The sequence below is a fragment of the Lactuca virosa genome, chromosome 8, assembly GCF_052849685.1.
Source record: "Lactuca virosa cultivar CGN04683 chromosome 8, Lactuca_virosa_CGN04683_v6, whole genome shotgun sequence".
NCBI classification, from domain to species: Eukaryota; Viridiplantae; Streptophyta; class Magnoliopsida; order Asterales; family Asteraceae; genus Lactuca; species Lactuca virosa.
Window position 1 is genome coordinate 55044606 of NC_136433.1, and position 20786 is coordinate 55065391.

General features: G+C 33.6%; 2 protein-coding genes across 3 annotated transcripts; one reads left to right on the forward strand and one right to left on the reverse strand.

Moving 5' to 3' along the window:
• The first annotated feature begins 7822 nt into the window (after positions 1 to 7822).
• LOC145132933 (tetraspanin-6-like) lies at positions 7823 to 11121 on the forward strand. Of its 2 annotated transcripts, XR_013718301.1 has the most exons (4): positions 7823 to 8367; positions 9212 to 9525; positions 9722 to 9844; positions 10992 to 11121. XR_013718301.1 is itself a non-coding variant. In XM_079067885.1 (3 exons), coding segments are annotated over exons 1-3 (807 nt in total). In that variant the 5' UTR covers positions 7823 to 7875; the 3' UTR covers positions 9723 to 9951. The 2 variants fall into 2 exon arrangements, 1 of the variants encoding a protein (XP_078924011.1); XM_079067885.1 differs by lacking the exon at positions 10992 to 11121 and having other exon boundaries at positions 9722 to 9951.
• A 4060-nt stretch (positions 11122 to 15181) lies between these two features.
• On the reverse strand, positions 15182 to 17257 carry LOC145134370 (rhomboid-like protein 19). Its single transcript, XM_079069226.1, has 8 exons — positions 17053 to 17257; positions 16767 to 16891; positions 16617 to 16677; positions 16341 to 16507; positions 16155 to 16260; positions 15870 to 16075; positions 15637 to 15774; positions 15182 to 15535 (listed from the first exon to the last, which is right to left on the reverse strand). The coding sequence occupies exons 1-8, from the start codon at positions 17065 to 17067 to the stop codon at positions 15433 to 15435; spliced, it is 921 nt and encodes a 306-aa protein (XP_078925352.1). The 5' UTR covers positions 17068 to 17257; the 3' UTR covers positions 15182 to 15432.
• Positions 17258 to 20786: the final 3529 nt, after the last annotated feature.

Here is a 20786-nt window from a genome sequence, read left to right on the forward strand (position 1 = left end):
AACGAACCATGTCCAACAAGGTTCGGCTGCGCCTCTCAGCCACACCATTAAGCTGTGGTGTCCTAGGTGGCGTCATCTGTGAAACAATTCCACATTCCTTAAGATAGTCAAGGAACTCGATACTAAGATACTCACCACCCCGATTGGATTGGAGCATCTTTATCTTCCTGCCCAACTGATTCTCCACTTCCTGTTTAAACTCTTTGAATTTCTCAAAGGCAACTGACTTATGCTTGATTAAGTAGACATAGCCATATCTACTGTAATCCTCAGTAAAAGTCACATAGAAATAGTTAGCATCCCTTGTGGCGGTTCTGAAGGGCCCACACACATCAATGTACATGAGATCCAACAAACCCTCACCCCTCTCACAAGTACCAGTGAAGGGTGATTTAGTCATCTTTGTAAGTAATCAAGATTTTCAAGTGTCATCCGACCTTAAGTCGAATGACTCCAAAACTCCAGCCTTTTGGAGTTGGCCTATGCGCTTCTTGCTGACATGTCCAAGACGACAATGCCACAAGCATGCTTTATCCAATTCATTGGAAGAATCGATATGCAACACATCATTTCCTAAGTTGTCTACAACATTCACAGTTTCATATACACCATTACAAGGTAATGCTTTAAAATAAAAAACACCATTATAATAAGCATTTATTGCACCAATTTCATTATCAAATGAAAATTTGAAACCTTGTTTGTACAAACCATGAAAGGAAATAATATTTCTCTCCATATCAGATGAGTAGCAACAATTATTCAAATCTATTCTTAACCCACTACTAAGCAATAAAGAGTAAACTCCAATCTTGGTGATAGGTGAAACCTTCCTATTCCCCATGATCAAGTTTATCTTCCCGTGCTCCACATCCTTACTTCCTTTTAGGCCCTGCACATCAGAACAAATGTGAAATCCACAACCCATGTCAAGCACCCCAAGAGTTAGAATGTGATGGGTTTTTAGATAGAATAGTATAAATACCTGCATGGGTGGGTTTAACCTTCCCATCCTTAACATCCTGCAAGTATTTGGGGCAGCTTCGCTTCCAGTGCCCTTTTTCGTGACAGTAGAAACACTCTGCTTCTTTAGGAATGGAAATGGGGGCAGCAGAACTAGCCTTGGTCCCACTTGAAGAGGATCCATCAAGAGACTTTCCCTTGCGGCTCTTTGAGGGAGCCTTCCTCTTCTTCCCTTTCCCTTGTCCAATTGCCAGAACAGGGGCGGTGGTAGGAGTAGTAACAGCCGATTTACCTTTGAGACCACTTTCGGCAGTCCTCAAAAGCCCTTGAAGTTTGCTAAGTGTGACCTCCTCCTTGTTCATATGATAGGTCATTCGGAACTGATCATAACATGGAGGTAAGGAGTGTAGAATGATATCTATAGCCAGCTCCTCAGGGAAATTCACATTCAACTTTAGCAATCGGTCCACAAACCTTTGCATTTTCTGCAAGTGGCCCGTGATGGGTTCACCATCCTTCATCCTGGTTGTTATCATGGAAGAGATGATTTCATACCTCTGTTGACGAGCACTCTGATGGTATCTTTCCATCAGGTCCTGGTGCATCTCAAAAGGGTAAAAGTCCTCATACGACTTTTGGAGTTCAGCTGACATAGTGGCAAGCATGATACAAGCTACCTTGGTGGTATCCTTCTCATGTGCCCTAAACTCAGCAATCTCCTCAGGAGTAGCAGAAGACTCATCAATTTCCTTTAGCTCCTTGTCAAGGACATATTCCTTGTCCTCATAGCGAGTGACCATCCAGATGTTCCTAATCCAATAATTGAAGTTGGAACCATCGAAGATGACTCTCCCACAAACGTTCATGAGAGAGAAGGAGCCAGTAGGGTTTGAGCCAAAAGAAGTGTTGGAAGACATCTGAAAAGAAAGAAAAACAAGTTTAGATTAGATAAAGCGTCCTTAATAAAACACCCAAATAAAATATTAAGGATAGGACCTAACACAATATTTTACAAAATTGGAAGAGGGATGACGTAATCTAACTTGCAAAATATTTGAAGGTAGGTAAATGATGATTTACCAATTTCCACCATGAAAAAAGAAATTGTTATTAAGTTTTAATTGGATTGAAACTCCTAGATCCTTTGAGATTCATTGAACAATTCAATGACATGTTTAAATCTCGATTATGCCTTTCAGGTTTGTGACTGGGATACCGAGGATCACAAACAAGGTGTGAATAACCATGCAAAATGTGCTTGGTACTCTCGACTTTATCACCCAATCAATGTGTCGGTTAACCACACATGCTTCATCAACGACTTGGTAAGGTGCAAAGTGCAATTTTCATGGATTAGCATCAATTTCATATTTTCCTTAAGTAAATAAGATTGGGAATTTAATAATAACATTTAGTTACTTTATTATCATTATACTTAATGAGAATTATAGTCATATCCTACCCGTTCGGATAACGACCATCCATCAGTCAAGGAAGCGGTGGGTGAGAGTGGACACCCATTAAACCACCATTTTATAGGCAGTGACCTTATACCCCCCTTATAGACCGGTTTCGTGAATGAGGCCTACTAACAGTAAGGCTGACTTGATCTTATATATATATATATATATATATATATATATATATATATATATATATATATATATATATATATATATATATATATATATATATATATAATTAACTTATAATACTATAAAGTATAAGGGTTGAATTTTAAACTTTTAAAATTATAGGGTTTGAAATTAAAGTATTCTAAAGTGACTTTACAAATTCCAAAATTTGAGGACAACTTTTGAAACTTGTCAAAACTTTTCAAGTTCATAACCTATAAGTTTTTAATGCCTCTTAAAGAAGTGACTTTACATTTTCCATAACTTGAGGACAAGTTATGGAGCACGTCAAAGGCCATTAAGATCATAAATTAAACTAACAAGCATGTCAAGTAATGTCCATGATCTAACTTAAACTCATATGAACAAGACAATTCAAATCAAACAAATTTCATGTAATTAGCCTAAACATATAAACTAATACAAAACATGAAACTTTGATGATTATCTTTTGAATTGGACAAGTTTTATAAGGAACAGGTTTAGAAGTGACTTTACTAAGCGGTGGGCGAGTTGGTCAGTTTAAAGGGCTGACTTGGCGAGTCTGTCAGTGGACTTATAAACCTGTTTTTGATGTGGTAATGATCATGCTAATGGCGAGTCCACTGTCCAGACAGCAGAAATTCAATTTTTTCAAGCTTTTAACACAAGTAGCATCAAGTATAATTGAAAACAAGCCTAGGCTCTGATACCACTGATGGGTTTTGAGCATTCTAACACTCCTAAGGTGTGCATGCCACCCTAGAAACCTTGGATCTATGTTTTCTCTATTACATGCAACCTTTCATTTTTCCAAGGTTTCATCCTAACTAGCATACTACGAAGTATATGTAATACAAAAATCTAGTAGAATGACATACCTTTTCTTGTTGTTTGATTCCTTAAGCCTTTAAGAGCCTAGCACCCCAAGTGTGATGCCTCAAATGCTTCACACAACACCACCAACAATTGGAAGAACTTGAGAGAAGTTAACTTGCACTCTAAATCGGCTATCCCTCTTTCCTTTTCACTTAAGTGCCGATTTTGGTAGCTACGGGGTCCTTTATATAGTGTGACACAACTAGGGTTACACCATGCAAACCCTAATGTGCATGACTTTCCACATTCCTCATGCTCCATGGGTTTTAACCTCCATGGAGTATCCATGGGTCACCACATGGGTTTAGCCCAACATAAAGGATTATGGATCATAAGCCCACTATATAAGAATGAATGATTTACACAATCAATCCCCATTTATTTAATTAGTCCCTTTTGATCACAAAATTAATTCCAAACTAATTCTTGATCAATACTAATTAAATAATATGATTTCATATTAATATATTAGAACTTATAATATATTATTAAATCATAAATATCGTCTTCTCAAAAGTCCATCCTTTAGAATGTTCCGATGTCATACAACCCAAATGGACCATGATACTCTCGGGTCAAGTACATACCAATTATAGTTATGGGCTTAGACACTAAATCCAACAATAGCATGCTAATAATTTCATCTGTTTGTTTCAAACAGTTCTCAAGACAACAATCTAGAGGGTAAATTTGTAATTTGGGATGATAGAGTCAAACATGATTTACCCTTTGTGATGTATTATGCTGCAAAATGCTTTGTAAAGATGGAAGAAGAGAGACAAATTGTACAATTGAAGTTGGAGGACTAGGCATGCTACCTGGCGCCTGAAACTCAATGCTTACAAAGTCATTGAATAAAAAAGATAGAATCCAAATGTTGGTCAATAAATAATAAATAATTATATACCTTTGGGGTACAATCAGCTTCGGTCACTTTAAAACGTCCCTTGAGTTGAACCACAACTCCTGGTACATCTTCTACAAGATTTTTTCATTTAAAAAAAAGAATAGTTAAGGATCAAACTTTAATACTAACCTCACAAATCCCATACGGCTCCAATAACCTTTGCAGTGCAAGCATCTTATTAAAATCTCTAGTGAGCTGGAATATGAAAACCAGAAAATATCAATATAAAGAAAAGTAGAAAACGGGATTACCGAATTATGAAATTTTATTTTATTTTAAAAGAAAAACGACCTCTAATGTGATAGTGTGACCAGAAACATCAACAAGTTTAGCTCGAAAGAATGTTGAGAACTCCGGTGACTAGGTTGAGAACTCCAGGAGCATTATTCACAAGAATGTTGACAGTGTGAGACTTATGACCAGTTGACTGTTTTATTAAAATTTCAAATCTCAGTTATACCCCATAAACTATTTGCTAAATAATGGTTGATAAGACATTAATGAAAAATGAGAAATTGATGCATATCTTACATCTTCTTCATAAAGCACATCCTAATGGGGGTCAAGGACTTGATTCATTGAGAACATATCGTAGTACTCCACAGGATAAACATCTCCCTTCATTCAAACAAATATATCATAAATCAAATTAATAATAATAAAAAAAGAAGTAGTTATCACAAATAGAAACCTGCAAAGCTTAAAGAATATACCCCTGAAACCACACTCAAGTTCTCATTAACTATTTGAGTTGTGTGAGTTGTACTTGAGGCAGTAGGAATTGGAGTTAGGGATTCTAGATCTGGATAAGAAGTTGCTCATAAGTTCCAAAATGGAGCACTTTCGCCCAGTTTTTCTCTTTTTAAAGCAATCTACAATTTGCACCATACACAGTTAGTGTGTGTGTGTTGCATGAAAAAGGACATTTAAGACACATCTCACCTTCCCTGTTCTTATGAGCTCTTTGATTCCAAATTTGGCTAAGTTTCTCTAAACAGTAACAATCTTCCAAGGATCCCCAGTGACCTGATTAACCAGAGGAGCTCTTTGATTACAAACTTGGCTAAATTACTATTAACATCTTCTACAAGATTTGTCATTAAAAAAAAAAAAAGAATAGTTAAGGATCAAACTTTAATACTAACCTCACAAATCCCATACGACTCCAATAACCTTTGCAGTGCAAGATTTTGTCATTAGGTAGCAAAGAAACTAAGCTAATATTAGGAAAGACAAACAAATGACAATTTAGTCATTTAAAGATGTCTTACTCATATTGTTCTTCTGAAGATGTTATAATGGACCACTACAATTTCTATATATACAATGGAAAAACAAAAATGTGAAATAAATAATGATGTACCTGAGTTGATGAAATAGAGTAAAATAATGTAGTAGTTGCTTCAGGTTTAGGTGTAGGAGGGTCATGCCACAAGACTTCCTGTAATGCCAGCAATTTCTGGTTATTTATTACCAAAAAAAGTCAAAATAACTGGTCACATAATGGGTAAATCATCATTTCCCTGACTTTCTCTATTAACATGAACTATTAATAGAGGAACTCCCGAGAGAAGCCACATAATAATATCTAGGGTTAAATTTTGACCCAGTTTGGAATTAACCACTATAGTTTGGAATTAACCACTTGAAGCATCATCTTTTTATGATTTACCCACTAAAACTTTTGAATTTTATTAAAAAAACATCATTAACCAAAAAATGCAAACCAGAGCTGTAACTGTAAGCAAATCTCAACCCTAGTCACAATTTGAAACAAATTCGAATCAAATTAAACCAAGTAGATACACATAAATCAAATTATTTTGTCTATTAATTCATATCATGAGATAAATCACAGAAATTAAAGTAAAATCTAGGGTTTAGTTAGGTTACCCCCACTGAACAGTAAGTGCTTTGTAATCCCAGTATTCCTTAGGGCGAACAACGTTGACATTCGCGTAGACGCGAGATTTAGACATGTTGTCCACAGGTCTGGAGCGGTTGATGGTATCGTAGAGGTAGTAATCGAAGATCTGTTGAGCGGATGAAGCGGAGAAGTTGTCGACAGATGCTCTTGGGTTCGGGAAAAAGGAAGGGCAGGGCTGGTTGAAGTAGGCAGCAGCGACGACCACCGGCGAGGAAGGGAGGAGAAAGCGTATGGAGAAGAAGAGGAGGAAAAGTGTATGTACCTAAGGTTTCTTGAGAGCAAAAGTGGTATGAGGGTTGCGTTTTGCCCTAATTGGCTCCTAAGTACCAGAAAGGGTTTGGGTTATGGTATTTAATTGAATCCCTTGGTTTAAGAATGTTGCAGTTTACAACAATCTCGACAAAATGGGGAGATAGCTCTGGAAATCTGATGAGAAGGGGGTTTTCAGCCATATAAATGAGACGAGGGTTTTCGGTACAAGGCGGAGTTTTTAATTTTTGGGGATTTCATTTCCCCCTAGCTATTAAAGGATGAAACGCGCGTTCTATTAAAATTTATAAAACAACATACTTAGACGACACACATTTTATTATAGGTGCCCTCCGTGTTTTTTTAGACACTAATTTTAGGGCACACAAAAATGCGTGTCCTAAATCCTTTAAATTTTGGGGGAGGTGACATTATTTTTAGGACACACATATTTGCGTATCATAAATCACTACGTGTCATGGTTTGCGTGTCATTAAAGACTTGTATTCTAGTAGTGGGGAACCCGCTGCACCGATATTTTATACACTAACATTTACTAGTGATCATATTTTTAAGTGTATAACAATGGTATACATAAAGTTTATTCAATTTTATATTTTTCATATTAACTCTCCAAAAAACCATTACTTATGAAGAGATGAAAACTCCAACATATATAAAAACATAAGGGAACCCGTTGCACCGATGTTTTAATACACTAACATTTTCTAGTGATCATATTTTTAAGTGTATAAAAATGGTATACATAAAGATTATACAATTTTATAACGTTAAAAGATAGAAATTTATCATGCTTAAGTTCTCCCTATCATATTTTTACACGCTTTAGGTTTATGAATTTATCAAAAAGTTGATGTATAATTAGCATATTTGTTATTATGCCTATAAGAAAAATGAAAACAAAGTCAGTTAAGAAGTGCAATTTGGTCATTTGCAAACTTATATTTCTCGAAATTCCTCCATCCCTTGTGCATGTGGAAAGTAATATGAACCAAAGTATGGATAAACTTTGAGTTCATCACTCCTTTTACAACAACACAAAGAATCCACCTTTACTGTCCCTCATTTTAGAGAGAGAGGAGAGATATATACAAAAGCCAAGGATTTACATATTCGTGTGTTTGTGTGTGTGTGTGTGAGAGAGAGAGAGAGAGAGAGAGAGAGAGAGAGAGAGAGAGTATATATATATATATATATATATATATATATATATATATATATATATATATATATATATATATATATATAAGAGAGAGAAGAGGTGAGAGACAAAGAGTTGGCAATAAAAAGCATTAGCGTATCAAGAAAACTGAAACATGTCAAGGTTTAGTAACACTGTAATAGGTCTGTTGAACCTATTCACACTCTTAGCTTCAATACCGATAATAGGTGGCGCCTTATGGCTAGCAAGAAGCAGCGCCACCTGCGAAAGCTTCCTCCAAACACCACTTCTGGTCATCGGATTTGTAGTCTTGATTGTATCTTTGACCAGTTTCATAGGTGCATGCTTTCACCTGGCCTGGGCACTTTGGGTCTACCTGGTGGTGATGCTGCTCCTGATCGCAGCGTTGCTGGCCTTCACCATCTTTGGGTTCATCGTGACAGGAGCAGGCGGTGGAATGAATGTTTCCGGCAGGGCATACAACGAGTATCACTTGGAGGATTATTCGCCATGGCTTCGGAAAAGAGTTGAGGATCCAAAGTATTGGATGACAATCAGAAGTTGTATTTTGGGGTCAAAGACTTGTAGGGATATTGTCATGTGGTCTCCTGTTGATTATTTGACTAAGGATATGTCTCCTATTCAGGTACTCTCTCATTCTATCGGATTTCTTTTAATTTATTGTTATATAATTACAGTGTTCAATCTTTGACCCATTAAGTTTAAGAAATTAAGCTTACCTTCTATGTATATTCAAATGAAGAAAATTCTCATTAAGGATCAAAGATGAGACATCATGGTAGGTGCTCCTAATGATGGATCCATATATACGTATAGATCAAGTTAATTTAAGACAAACATATATGTGATGAGTATTTTGACATATATAGATTGTGTTAATGGTATCTAACATACTCATAATTGAAGTAAAATAATTTTAATAAAAATGGAAAGTAATATAATATTGTTGATATAGTTTTGAGTATACAAATATATGGCTGAATATATTTGCTAAACTATACAATTGAGAGAAAAATGTTATTGAAGTTCAATAAATTTTAAATTGAAAAAAAAATGTTATTGAAGTATCGATACTTTCCTTACAAAAGAATTAGAATAACTTTTAAATTATGTTTCAAGATATGTACTTCGAATCTAATAACTATTTGAAGTTATTAATATATTAAAAAAAGTAATCATTGAAAGCCATAATATATATCATCCTTCTTTACAAACAAACATATAAAAATGACAAACTGCACCGTCTCAGCAGACCACATCGCCCGTCACTTGAGAGTCAATCACAGAGTACTAACAATATTTGTGCGTTCCACAGTTTAATTCTAGACAGTCTCTATGAAATTTTGCAGCTCAACCACTAGGCTTCAATCTCGGTCCAAACAAACAAGTAATATCAAATAAGTTTAGAACTATATACAAACATTTGATAATTATTTATATCAATTGTGTTTGATTGCATACTTATGCAGTCGGGTTGTTGCAAGCCACCAAGTGAATGCAACTATGGGATGACGATGATGACACAAGACTTAGATTGCTACAAATGGAGCAATGATCCGAACACATTATGCTACGAGTGTGATTCATGCAAAGCCGGGGTTTTAGAGAATGTGAGGAGAGATTGGCGCAATCTCTCAGTTCTCAATGTCATCATGACACTACTTTTGATCGGTATATATTGCATCGGTTGTTGTGCATTTAGGAATACAAGGAGGTCGGAGACAGATTACCCATATGGTGAAAACCAAATGTCCAAGATCCGACCCAGATGGGATTTCTTTTGGTATGCTTCTCACCACTGAAATCGAATGTACTTTTTTTGTCGTTTGAAAAGATGAAAGATCAATTTTACAAGAGGGTATATCTGTCTTTTGAAAAGACATTAAAAATGAAAAGGGTAGATATAAGACGTTTGTTTACAAAGATTACATATTTTCTTTACTTCGAAGAAATGACTTTGTTGTTGTGACTTTTTGCAGATGGAGATGGTGGCATGACAGAAGACACCAGCTTTATTGAAAAGTAACTTTCAACAATCTTTTGTATTTTCGTGATTAAACTCGACAGTTAATCTTGTTATAGAAGGTGAAGTACGAAGATGAGTAAGAATGTTTCTACTCTGTTTTAGGGTTGAATGTAATTTTGCATTTTGTGACATCTGTAATTATAGATTAAATATTTACCCTTTATGAAAAACTTACTTTAACTTTTCTCTTCTAGCAAAGTACAACGTTTAGTTAATTTCATACGTCAATGTGTGAATTTCACAATATCACGTGAGTTAACAACTTGAATTGTTCATCATTCTATGCTATCTATCCATAAACACTATTATCATATTCATAACAGTAGTGAACCCGGAACAAAATGTTAAGGGTAGCACACCAGGCAATAGGAAAAGTTACACTATGTGTTGTTGATGATGTTTTTATTTAATGCTTGATTTGTGCATGTTTGTTTCTTGTTTAGTGGTTTTTTTTTTTTTTTTTTTATTTAACTTTTTGGTTCATGTTTATCATTAATTGTTGGACATGATAACTTTTTATAAGCAATTATCGTGTTAATTTTTTGCTGTATCTACACGTGATTTCCTTGGATTCTTTGTGGCTGTTTAGTTTGCTGATTTTATAGCTCTCTTTTGATCTTCATTTTTAATGTAGTAGATTCTCTGTTTCTTGTTGAATGGAGTAAAAGCTTTGTAGAATCAAAGTATATCCAATTCACAAAGGAATTGAAATATTACTAGTCAAATCAAAGTTGGAAAATCTAAAATGACATAAAATCAATTTTGATCAGGAAAAAATAAATCAGTTTAGGGCTGGAAAAGAAAAGAACACTCTTAGTGATGCAGATGATTTGGGGAGCATAAGTAAATGTTCATCACTGAACATATGTATATGTTTAGTGGGGAACATACTTATATGTCATAGTTGAACATACATATTTCTTCAAAACTAAACATATATATTTATGAACTTTCATAGTAGTATTAATAACCAAATTAAAATATTAGTCTATGTAAAGTCCATTTTGCTAATGGCTTAGATTAATTAATATGGATTAAAGTGGTGTGCTTGTATTGATGAACAGAAACTAAATGGTTGTCGTTTTTAAGACACTCTGATCAAATTTGTAATCAATGTTGCTAGATGAACATATGTTCATGGACAAACATATGACCATGAATAAACATTGTAAAATTAGGTCCTTTGTATTTGACATGTATTTCTTGTGTTTTGTGTTTTATAGGGAGTAGAAGTGAGGTGGCTCAAACTATGCATGGTCGAGACTTTGGCATCTCGGGTCAAAAACTTTCCTCCAAAATAGAATAATTCTAAGATCATGGAGGTGCATCAAGTGGTAAAAAAACGAAGGCATAAAGACTTTTCACTAGGAATGAAAGTAGGATGCTATCATCGTATAAATTGTTATAAAATCTCTTAATTAGGCATTATTTGGTAGCCTCCTATACAATACATCTTAATTGGATAAAAGCCTCTTAAAAAATAGACTTATATCCACATTTGACCAATGTGCCCTATTATATCTTGGGAAAATGACTTGTAATGGTCACGAAGTATAAGCATTGTACAAAAAATACCATTAAACTTTTTTTTGTTCACATATCGCCAACCAATTATAACGTTTGTACACATATGACCATTAAACTTTACCTTTGTTCAAAAAATACAATTACGTTACCGGTACTAGTAGGTCAACCGCCACGTGTCATGCCACGTGGCTGCTGACGTGGATTTTACTGTTTATTATGTATATATTATACCATTAAACTTTTTTTTTTGTACACATTATACCATTAAATATTTTTTTATACATATTTTACCATTAAACTTTTTTGTACACATTTTACCATTAGTCTTATATAATTTATTAAAAAAAATAACATTTCAAAAAATACATATTATTACATAAAAATGGGTTTCCATCATTGTTACTCCCTGATGTTGTAATGTTTGGGGGAGAGGGTTCGTTTTTGACAATGATACTAATCACTCCCTTTTGCAATAGCATCGTACATTTATGTTGGTCATACATCAATTGAAAACAGTATGATGGTTATGTAGTATATATTATTATATTTAAATGTATAAACATATAAATACTCAATTATCCATTATTTTAGTTTAAATTTAATACATTTAAATGTATAAATATATAAACACTCTATTATCCATTATATTAGATTTTGAATTCCCACCACCCCCCCCCCCCCCCTTCTTGATTATTGTTGATGATTAGAAAATTGCATTAAAATTATATCGTTGTTTACTAACAGGAAAATGACTTATAATGGTAAGTTTATTAAAGTTTAGCTAAAATAATGAATAATTGACTATTTCTTAGGCACTCTATAGGGAAGTCTCAAGTTCAAACATTGTGGTTTTCAATCGATGTATGACTAACATAAATGTACAATGCTATTGCAAAAGGGAGTGATTAGTATCATTGTCAAAAACGAACCATCTCCCCCAAACCTTACAAAATCAAGGAGTAACAATAATGAAAAACCCATTTTTATGTAATAATATGTATTTTTTGAAATGTTATTTTTTTTTTAAATAAATTATATAAGATTAATGGTAAAATGTGTATAAAAAAGTTTAATAGTAAAATATGTACAAAAAAAAAGTTTAATGGTATAATATGTACAAAAAAAGTTTAATGGTATAATGTGTACATAATAAACAGTAAAATCCATGTCAGCAGCCACGTGGCGGGTGACCTACTATTACCGGTAACGTAATGGTATTTTTTGAACAAATGTAAAGTTTAATGGTCATATATATACAAATGTTGGTTGGCAATATATATACACAAAAAAGTTTAAAGGTATTTTTTGTACAATTAGCTATGCAAGTCATTTTTTCTTGTATCTTTGCTTCTCTTTAGCACGCCTCCACTTCTTTTCTTCTCATTGACAGACACACACACATCCTCCATCCTGATCTGCTGCAGCTATGTTCCTCTCTGGCCAACATCGCAGTTGTCTCCACCTCCGGCTGCTGTGACACAGTGCCTCCGACTCCGACTACTTTGTCTCTGATATCTTCTGCAGGTAACGCCTTCAGTCTTCCTCTTTCTCTTGCTATGTAATCGATTAATAGTGCTTGAAATTCCCAGATTTTATTTGCCCTAAGTTCAGCGACTTCATAGAATCGTTGTTGTTGTTGTTGTGGTTTTTTTTTTTTTTTTTTTTTTGAAATCAGAGCTGAAATCATCTATGTTGTATGGTTTTCTACAAATGCTGAAATTGGGTGCTATTATTTTTTTGCTGAAAACAAACCCTTTTTTTTCTTCTTAAATTGGAGTATTATTTTTCTGAAATCAAATTATAGTTTGAGTGTAGTTTAATGCTGAAATCTGATGTTATGATGTTTGAAATGCTGAAACCATATATGCTTTGTTTTTCATTTGAATTATTTTCTATGAAAATCTGATAGGTTTTTTTTCTGCTTGAATTCTCTTTTATGAAAATCCGATATGGTATATGATGATAAATCTTGAAAATCTGATTTGATTTGTTGAAAATATGTATTTATTTTGCTTAAATGTTGCTGAAATGTTTATTGAAGTGATCAAAGACATGCGACCTGGGTGTTATCTTTGTAGAGAAAACTTCAACCTTTCAACTAATCATATCCTTCTTTTCTCATGTCTTTGATCAATTCAATTACATTTCAGCAACATTTAAACAAAACAAACACATATTTTCAATAAATCAAATCAAAATTTCAAGATTTATCATCATATACCATATCTGATTTTCATAGAAAAGAATTCAAGCAAAAAAAAAAGAATCTAAGCAAAAAAAAAAACAAAACACATATGATTTCAGCATTTCAAGCATCATAACATCAGATTTTAGATTTCAGCATCAAACTACATTCAAACTATAATCTGATTTTAGAAAAATAATACTTTAATTTCAGAGAAAAAATGTTTGATTTCAGTAAAAAAATAACATATATTTTTAGCATTTGCAGAAAACCATACAGCACATATGATTTCAGTTCTTTAAAAAAAACGATTATGTGAATTAGGTTAAAACAAAAACTGGAAATTTCAAGCACTAATGGATTACATAAAAATGAAAACCAAATACATTACCTGCACATGATGTTGGAGGTAAAGCCGTCCAAGCCGGAGGGGTTGTGTTGCAGCAGCCGGAGGCGGAGACAACGCCGACGACGGTAGAGAGGAACGTATTTTATAAGAGGCTTTTATCAATTAAGATGTATTTTATAAGAGACTACCAAACAAGCTAACAGGTAGAGCTGGCGACCAAACCCACTAACCCAACCCGAACCAAACCAAAATTAGCGGGTCGGGTTGAGATTTGCAACCCATTTAAGTTAAATGGGTCAACCCGTTTAGCCCATTTAATTAAATAGGTTGGGTTGGGTAAAAATTATCAACTTATTTTCAACCCGTTTAACTTTAATATATATTTAATTTAACAATTATTTGAATATTATCATGAATTAATGAAAGTATTAATTTATAAATTATAATGTTGTACTATCATTTATCTTTAAAAAAATTCAATCATAATTGTCATTCTTTTTCTTAGCACTGATAATATTAGTCACTCTCCAAAATCACTTCGAAATTAAATATTTTTAATGTTATTTGGACAATTTATATATATTTTTGAATTAGGAGTGTGCTTTTGTCATACTTTGAAAATTTATTTACGTTTGGAACTAATTTAAGTGATATAATCTTCAGTTAATTTTTTTTTTTATTTTAAATGGGTTAACCCAAGTTTAACCAATTTATGTAGTAAGTTTGGTCGGGAACTACATAAACATGTCAACCTGGTGACAACCCATTTATCTAAAAGGTTGGGTTGGGTTGGAAATATCAACCCATTTAAGTAAACAGGTTGGGTTGGGTTGAAAACTTCAATCCAATTAATAAATGGGTTGAACCCAAACCTAACCCAAGTCGACCCATTGCCAGCTCTACTAACAGCTTAGCTCTTAATTTTTCATTAGTAGTTCGTTTGGAAAAATGGAAGAAAATAAGATGATATCATTGTAATAGATTTATTTTGATTTAGTTAAATTAACAAAATAAGATTTATATCATTAGCACCTATCGCCTAAAGGCATAATTTCTTTTATTTGTATATAGATGTTATCTTTGTACCTCAAGGTATAAACACTTTAGGACCTGGATGTTATCTTTGTAATAACAATGTAGGTTTCATTTCTTTTCTTTTTTCTTTCTTTGTAATAGCAATGGACTTTTGTTTCTTTGTAATTTCGCATTTTGATGTGTAGTTAAGTTTTGTTATCCTTCTTAGTCATGGTAATCTCTTTACTTTTTCTAGAATCAACCCGATTCTTGAATATAAAACGGTAATTTGATCCTAACTATAAAAAATGTTTAAAGTGATAAAACCTTCACATCTATTTTGCCAATTGCATTTATGACATAACTAACAAGAGATCATAGCTACTTTGTTGCGTAACTACGACAGATCATATCATAACAGTTTGTACTGTGTTTGACATGCAACTTGACATACAATTGACTCCGACTAAAACTAATGTGAATGAGAGAAAATATTTAACTTCTCATCCCACACTAAAAAACAAAAGAATCATAATGATCTAAGACCTAATATACTTGCATATTGAGAAATTTCCCATATTTTTTATCTTTAAACCTTTTCACTTCCATCTCTTTTGGGCTCTATTGTCCTTCCTTTAGCTGCAAATCTGTCAGACGCCAATCTTTCTTCCAATGCTCTTGCACCCCTTTCCCTGGAATTGGAATTGCAATAAGAGGGAATTGGAATTTAAAGGAGTTGAAGGTAGAAAAGTGTTTTTATTATTATTATTATTTTTTTTAATAATAATATTACCTTCTCCTAGATGCCTCAATGGAGTCAGAACCAGGTAATGCAGCACTACCTACTGTATACCCCCTTGTCTCAATGGAACTTTCAGACCTTCCACACATCATTTGATGAAAAACTGAAGCAATGGGATCAATCAGAGGTCTGCAAATCAACAAGTTAAATTACATGAATGCCCCTATAAATCATATAACCTTAAAAACAAGGGTAGTGTAGAATGTAGATCTTCATTAAAATACCTTAAAAATTCAGGAAAGAAAGTAGAAAAAGCAAATTCATCACTAGGGTCACCCTTGATTTTGGTTTCTTGTTTTCTTTGAAAGTATCTGAGGTAGATCCAACCAATATATGTGCCAAATATCAAGATTGGAAAACATGTTTCTGCTGGCTCTTCTGTAAAGAAGCTCATAACAATAGACACAAATAACACCAAAGATGGCAACCACTGCATAATCCAAAAACATAATCAAATATGGAAGTAAATTTGTTGGTGTATAAAATGAATACTTTCATATGTTTCATACCTTTGCTTTAATTCTCAATGGAGAGAATTCTTGGTCAGGAACTATCTGTTTGACACCAACTAACAGACCTGAAAGGGCCCCACCAAATCCAGAAATAGGCATGTAACTACAATAGATTAGAATTGTTAGATGTTGATATCTGTTCATGCAATTATAAGATAAATTTCCTCCATTGTTGTAACTTACAGATAATTTTCCTCCATTGTTATGTAATACAAGGAGATCGACATGATGAATAGACACAGAGAAGTCAAGAGATTGACAACAAAGATGAATATCAAGAACTCTCTAGAACCCCAGATGGGTTCAACGAGCTTTCCAATGAAAAGAAGACCGATTGTGCTAATAAGAATCTGGAAAACGAATGTAATGGATCAGTCTGTATACATTGTCAATAATTGATTCGTTTTTCTCCTTCAAATGTAAGGAAACTACAAACATAAACCCTAAAAAGGTTCGTACCCCATGTATGCTTTGTTCAATATAACCAGCTGTTAAGAGATTCCAACCGAAAGGAATTGTCCTGTGATGCAAATTATGAACATGAATTTAAACATTACGAAAACATCAAAACGAAACAGTGTGTTGTGGTGGAAGGAAGTTAATCGATACCTGGCAGGAATGAGTGCAACATAGGTAAGGGATGTAGGGAAGATCTGAACAGAAACGTGTACACAAACAAGAACAAACACTAGGCCTTTACAAAGCTTTGTAAATCCTGCAAACACGTTCGGACCCTGTTCCAATTACCATTATCAAAAATCAATCAAGAAATTCCAGTTGTATTTTCAATTCTTTGGAAGAAACTTGAACATGGTTACATTTATATAGATCTAGATATGATATCGAACGAAAAAGAATGAACACGAATCAAAATTCTCAGCAAACAGGCGCTTACTGCCGAAGAACTCATGACAACAGGGGAGTAAATTGAGAATGTTGATTTGATTTAGGGCTCAATTGCTCGATTTGTTATACTTTAATTCTGAGTAATTTGTGATAAAAGAAATTGAGAATGTCTGCTGGATGATCGGAAAACAGGAGACGACCGGAGTACGGCGGAGGAGATCTCAGTCGACGGGCCTTCTTGTTTAAAGTTTTTACTGATTATTTGATTAAAGCTTTTTTTTTCACTGTGTAAATTACTATTTATGTTTATAAATTAATACATTATATTTCTGGTGATTTTCTTTATAACTATCCGTATTATCGACTATAACTTTTCAAACGATTTGTTGATAAACAATATATACAAAAAAGAATATTATAGTCATAATAAATAAACTATTAAATTTATGGAAAAACATAATATAACACAATCAATTATGTCATTTATTCGATTTGGTTACTAAACTATTTCTTTTATATAATAAGTTATTAAACTTACAAATTACATGTCAATTAAATCACTTTCACTAATTTTTAATAGATTCCCAGTTACCAAGCCTACAAGTTAGCTGACTTATACCAATTATGGACATGTCATACTATTTTTATTTATTTATTTATTTATTCTGAAAATGTTAAGTAGAAAAATCAAATATTGTTATTTATCCAATTTGATCCCTAAATTATTTATGTGAACAATAATTCATTAAACTTACATGTTGCTTGTCAATTAAGTAATTTTTGTTAAATTTTTAATGGATCCTCAATTACCTAGTTTACGTGGAAGTGTGACGAGCCGAGGAAACTTATGTGGCGTCATGCAATTAGTCATCCACCTTTTTTTATACTTTTTTTCTATTTAATTTATATTATTAAACAAATATACGGGTCACACATTCAACCCATCTCTCTATCTCTCTCACATACACAACTATACTCTAGAAATGTTTAAAATATATTTTTTGGAAAAACGAGTTTTGCAAATCGGAACCTAGGTTCGATAATCGGATCGGGGCATGAACATCGGTGTTGTCGTGTTGAGCAGAATCAGGTTCTGGCTTACACCTTTGACGTAGACGATGTCTGAGTTGAATCATCCTTATGGTTGTTGAATCAGAGCTGAAATAGATGCATATAAGGGTTTATGTAAAGGGCGGTGGTGTGCTGTTAGAGAAGGGAGAAGAGAGAAAGACATATTCGTTCGTATGCCACCGGTTAGAAGAGAAGAAATAGACAAAAAAAAAAGTGGTGTTGGTTCAACTCCTGTTGAAGACCTCGTTTGAGACAGAGAAGAAGGTTATGGCATGCTTAATTAATTTTATTAAAAAGATAAAACATAAAAGGAAAAATTTCCTTGTAACACAATCAACTATTATTATTTACCCTATTTGGTCACTAAACTATTTTTTTTACACGATAGGTCACTAAAATTCCTTGACACATCACACTTCCACGTAGGCTCGGTAATTGGGATACGTTAAAATTAACGGAAGTGACTTAATTGACATGTAACTTGTAAGTTTAATGACTTATTGCGTCAAAAATTAATAATTTAGTGACTAATTCGGGTAATTGACAATAGTTGATTGTGCTACAATGTTATTTTTCCTCGATTTAAATAATTTGATACTATATAAACAAAAATGCTAATATGGTTAGTGCTTTGTAAAAAACTATGTATATTATCTAAAAATGGAATGTCCCGCCTAACCCCCCCCCCCCCCCTTCTAGATTTATTGGGTCGAAGAGCATATGTATTTGAAAAGCAAACATAAACACACATACACATACTACGGGGGTGTTTGGTATTGTTTCTTTTAATTCTAAAAGTGATTTTGGGCAAAAAAAAACGTTTATTAACTTATGATGGTGACAAAAAGAGTTTGGACTAGTTTTATGGTGATAAAAGTCAATAAGTTAAAAAAATGTTTGACTTAAAATCTCAGTTTTGAAGTTATTGTGGTTAAAAAAAGCTAAAAAGAATTTAAAAAGTTCAAATTTACATTATTTTTAAGATCTTTTTTTAAACTAATAGAAAGGCTATTTTGAAAAATGCTTTTTAGTTTGTCAAGCAGTTTTCTTTTTTACTTATTGACTTTTTAAAAATTCAATAAATTCATCTCAAACACTCCCTAAAGCATCTTTATCATCACCCTGATCATCTTCATATTCATCTTTCATTTGACATTAAAAACAAACAAATAGACTCACATTTCCCCCATGTCTCTCGATCTCTCTCGTCAACTTTACTCTTTTTATGTTCAAACAAGGTCACAATATTTTAAGGTCATAAGTACAACAATTCTTCTAAAATGAAGAGCATACGTTGCCAATCGACATCTCATGTTGGGTTTTTTTCCCTAAATTCAAAACCACTTCTCAATTAAACCATCAGTTAGTTAAGCCATTGCTTTCCGCTTGAATGGAAAATCAAAACCCATGGAAATCAATCTTGTTTTTGTTTCAAAATCAAAGTCCATGGAACTGGACCTAACCCAAAAATATAAATCCCATGAAAATATGGAATTAATGTAGAAAACGAAACATCCAATCCAAACGCATCATGTCTGGTCACAAATTCGAAAATCCACCAATATTTGGTGACCACTGCAAGCACTAACCCAGAGGATAGCCAACAGAAAACCCATGAGGAAACGCTACTACAAGTCGAGAACTGGTGTTGTGCTTGGCTGATGGGTTTTCTGGTTTGAAGTCCAATAAAAAGAACTAGTAAGAAAACCCATATCTCATCCAATAAGATATGGATTAGGGAAGAAATCAAAAAAGTTGAATGTGTATCTTTAGGCCGAAGGGTATGGAGGACATTTTGACGCGTGAATCTGAGCTGGCAAGGGGTGTTCACGCGTGAACACCGCCCCCAGCTAGGGTTATTGTGACGCGTAGTGGTACGGGTTACATAGACTTACGCTCAATGTGATTAGATATTCGTTTTTTTGACTGTTTATTCCCATTTATTCCAATTTTTTTTACTGTTAACATTTATTTTAAAAAAAAACTTATCTTTTTAAAATTAAAACCTCACCTATATATACAAACACAATACACATCAAACATTTTACAATAACTAGAAAAAAAACACTCAACAACAACAATATGAATAATTTTTTGGGTGCCATTTCTTCTTCATCTGATGATGATGAGTTGATTATGTATACATTGTTGTCTGTGGCACACGACTTTGTACGTCAGGTAGGCGAAAGTTCAAATGTCGAGAAGAAACGAAGAAATTCGATCAACCGGGATCATATCGCGGCGAACGAACTTTTGGTACATGATTACTTTAGCCCTGATAGTTTATACGACCTATCGAAATTTGAGGAACGTTTTCATATCAGTAGAAATTTATTCGTACGTATAGCTACAGATTTGGAAAACAATTATGAGTTTTTTCCAATTGAGATGGGATGTTATAGGTATACGTGGTTTTACTACGTATCAAAAATGCACAGTAGCTCTTAGACAATTGCCATACGGCATAGCCACAGACGCTTCAGATGAATATTTGAAAATGTCTGTGAGAACCGGTCAAGAATGCACATATCTTTTTTGCGAGTATGCTATAGAGCTTTATGGTGACATATACTTGCAAAATCCGACTATAAGTGATGTCGAACAGTTGTATGCCGCACATAAGGCTAAACATGGATTTCCAGGAATGCTAGGTAGCATTGATTGTACACATTGGATGTGAGAAAATTGTCCCAATGCATGGCGAGGGAAATT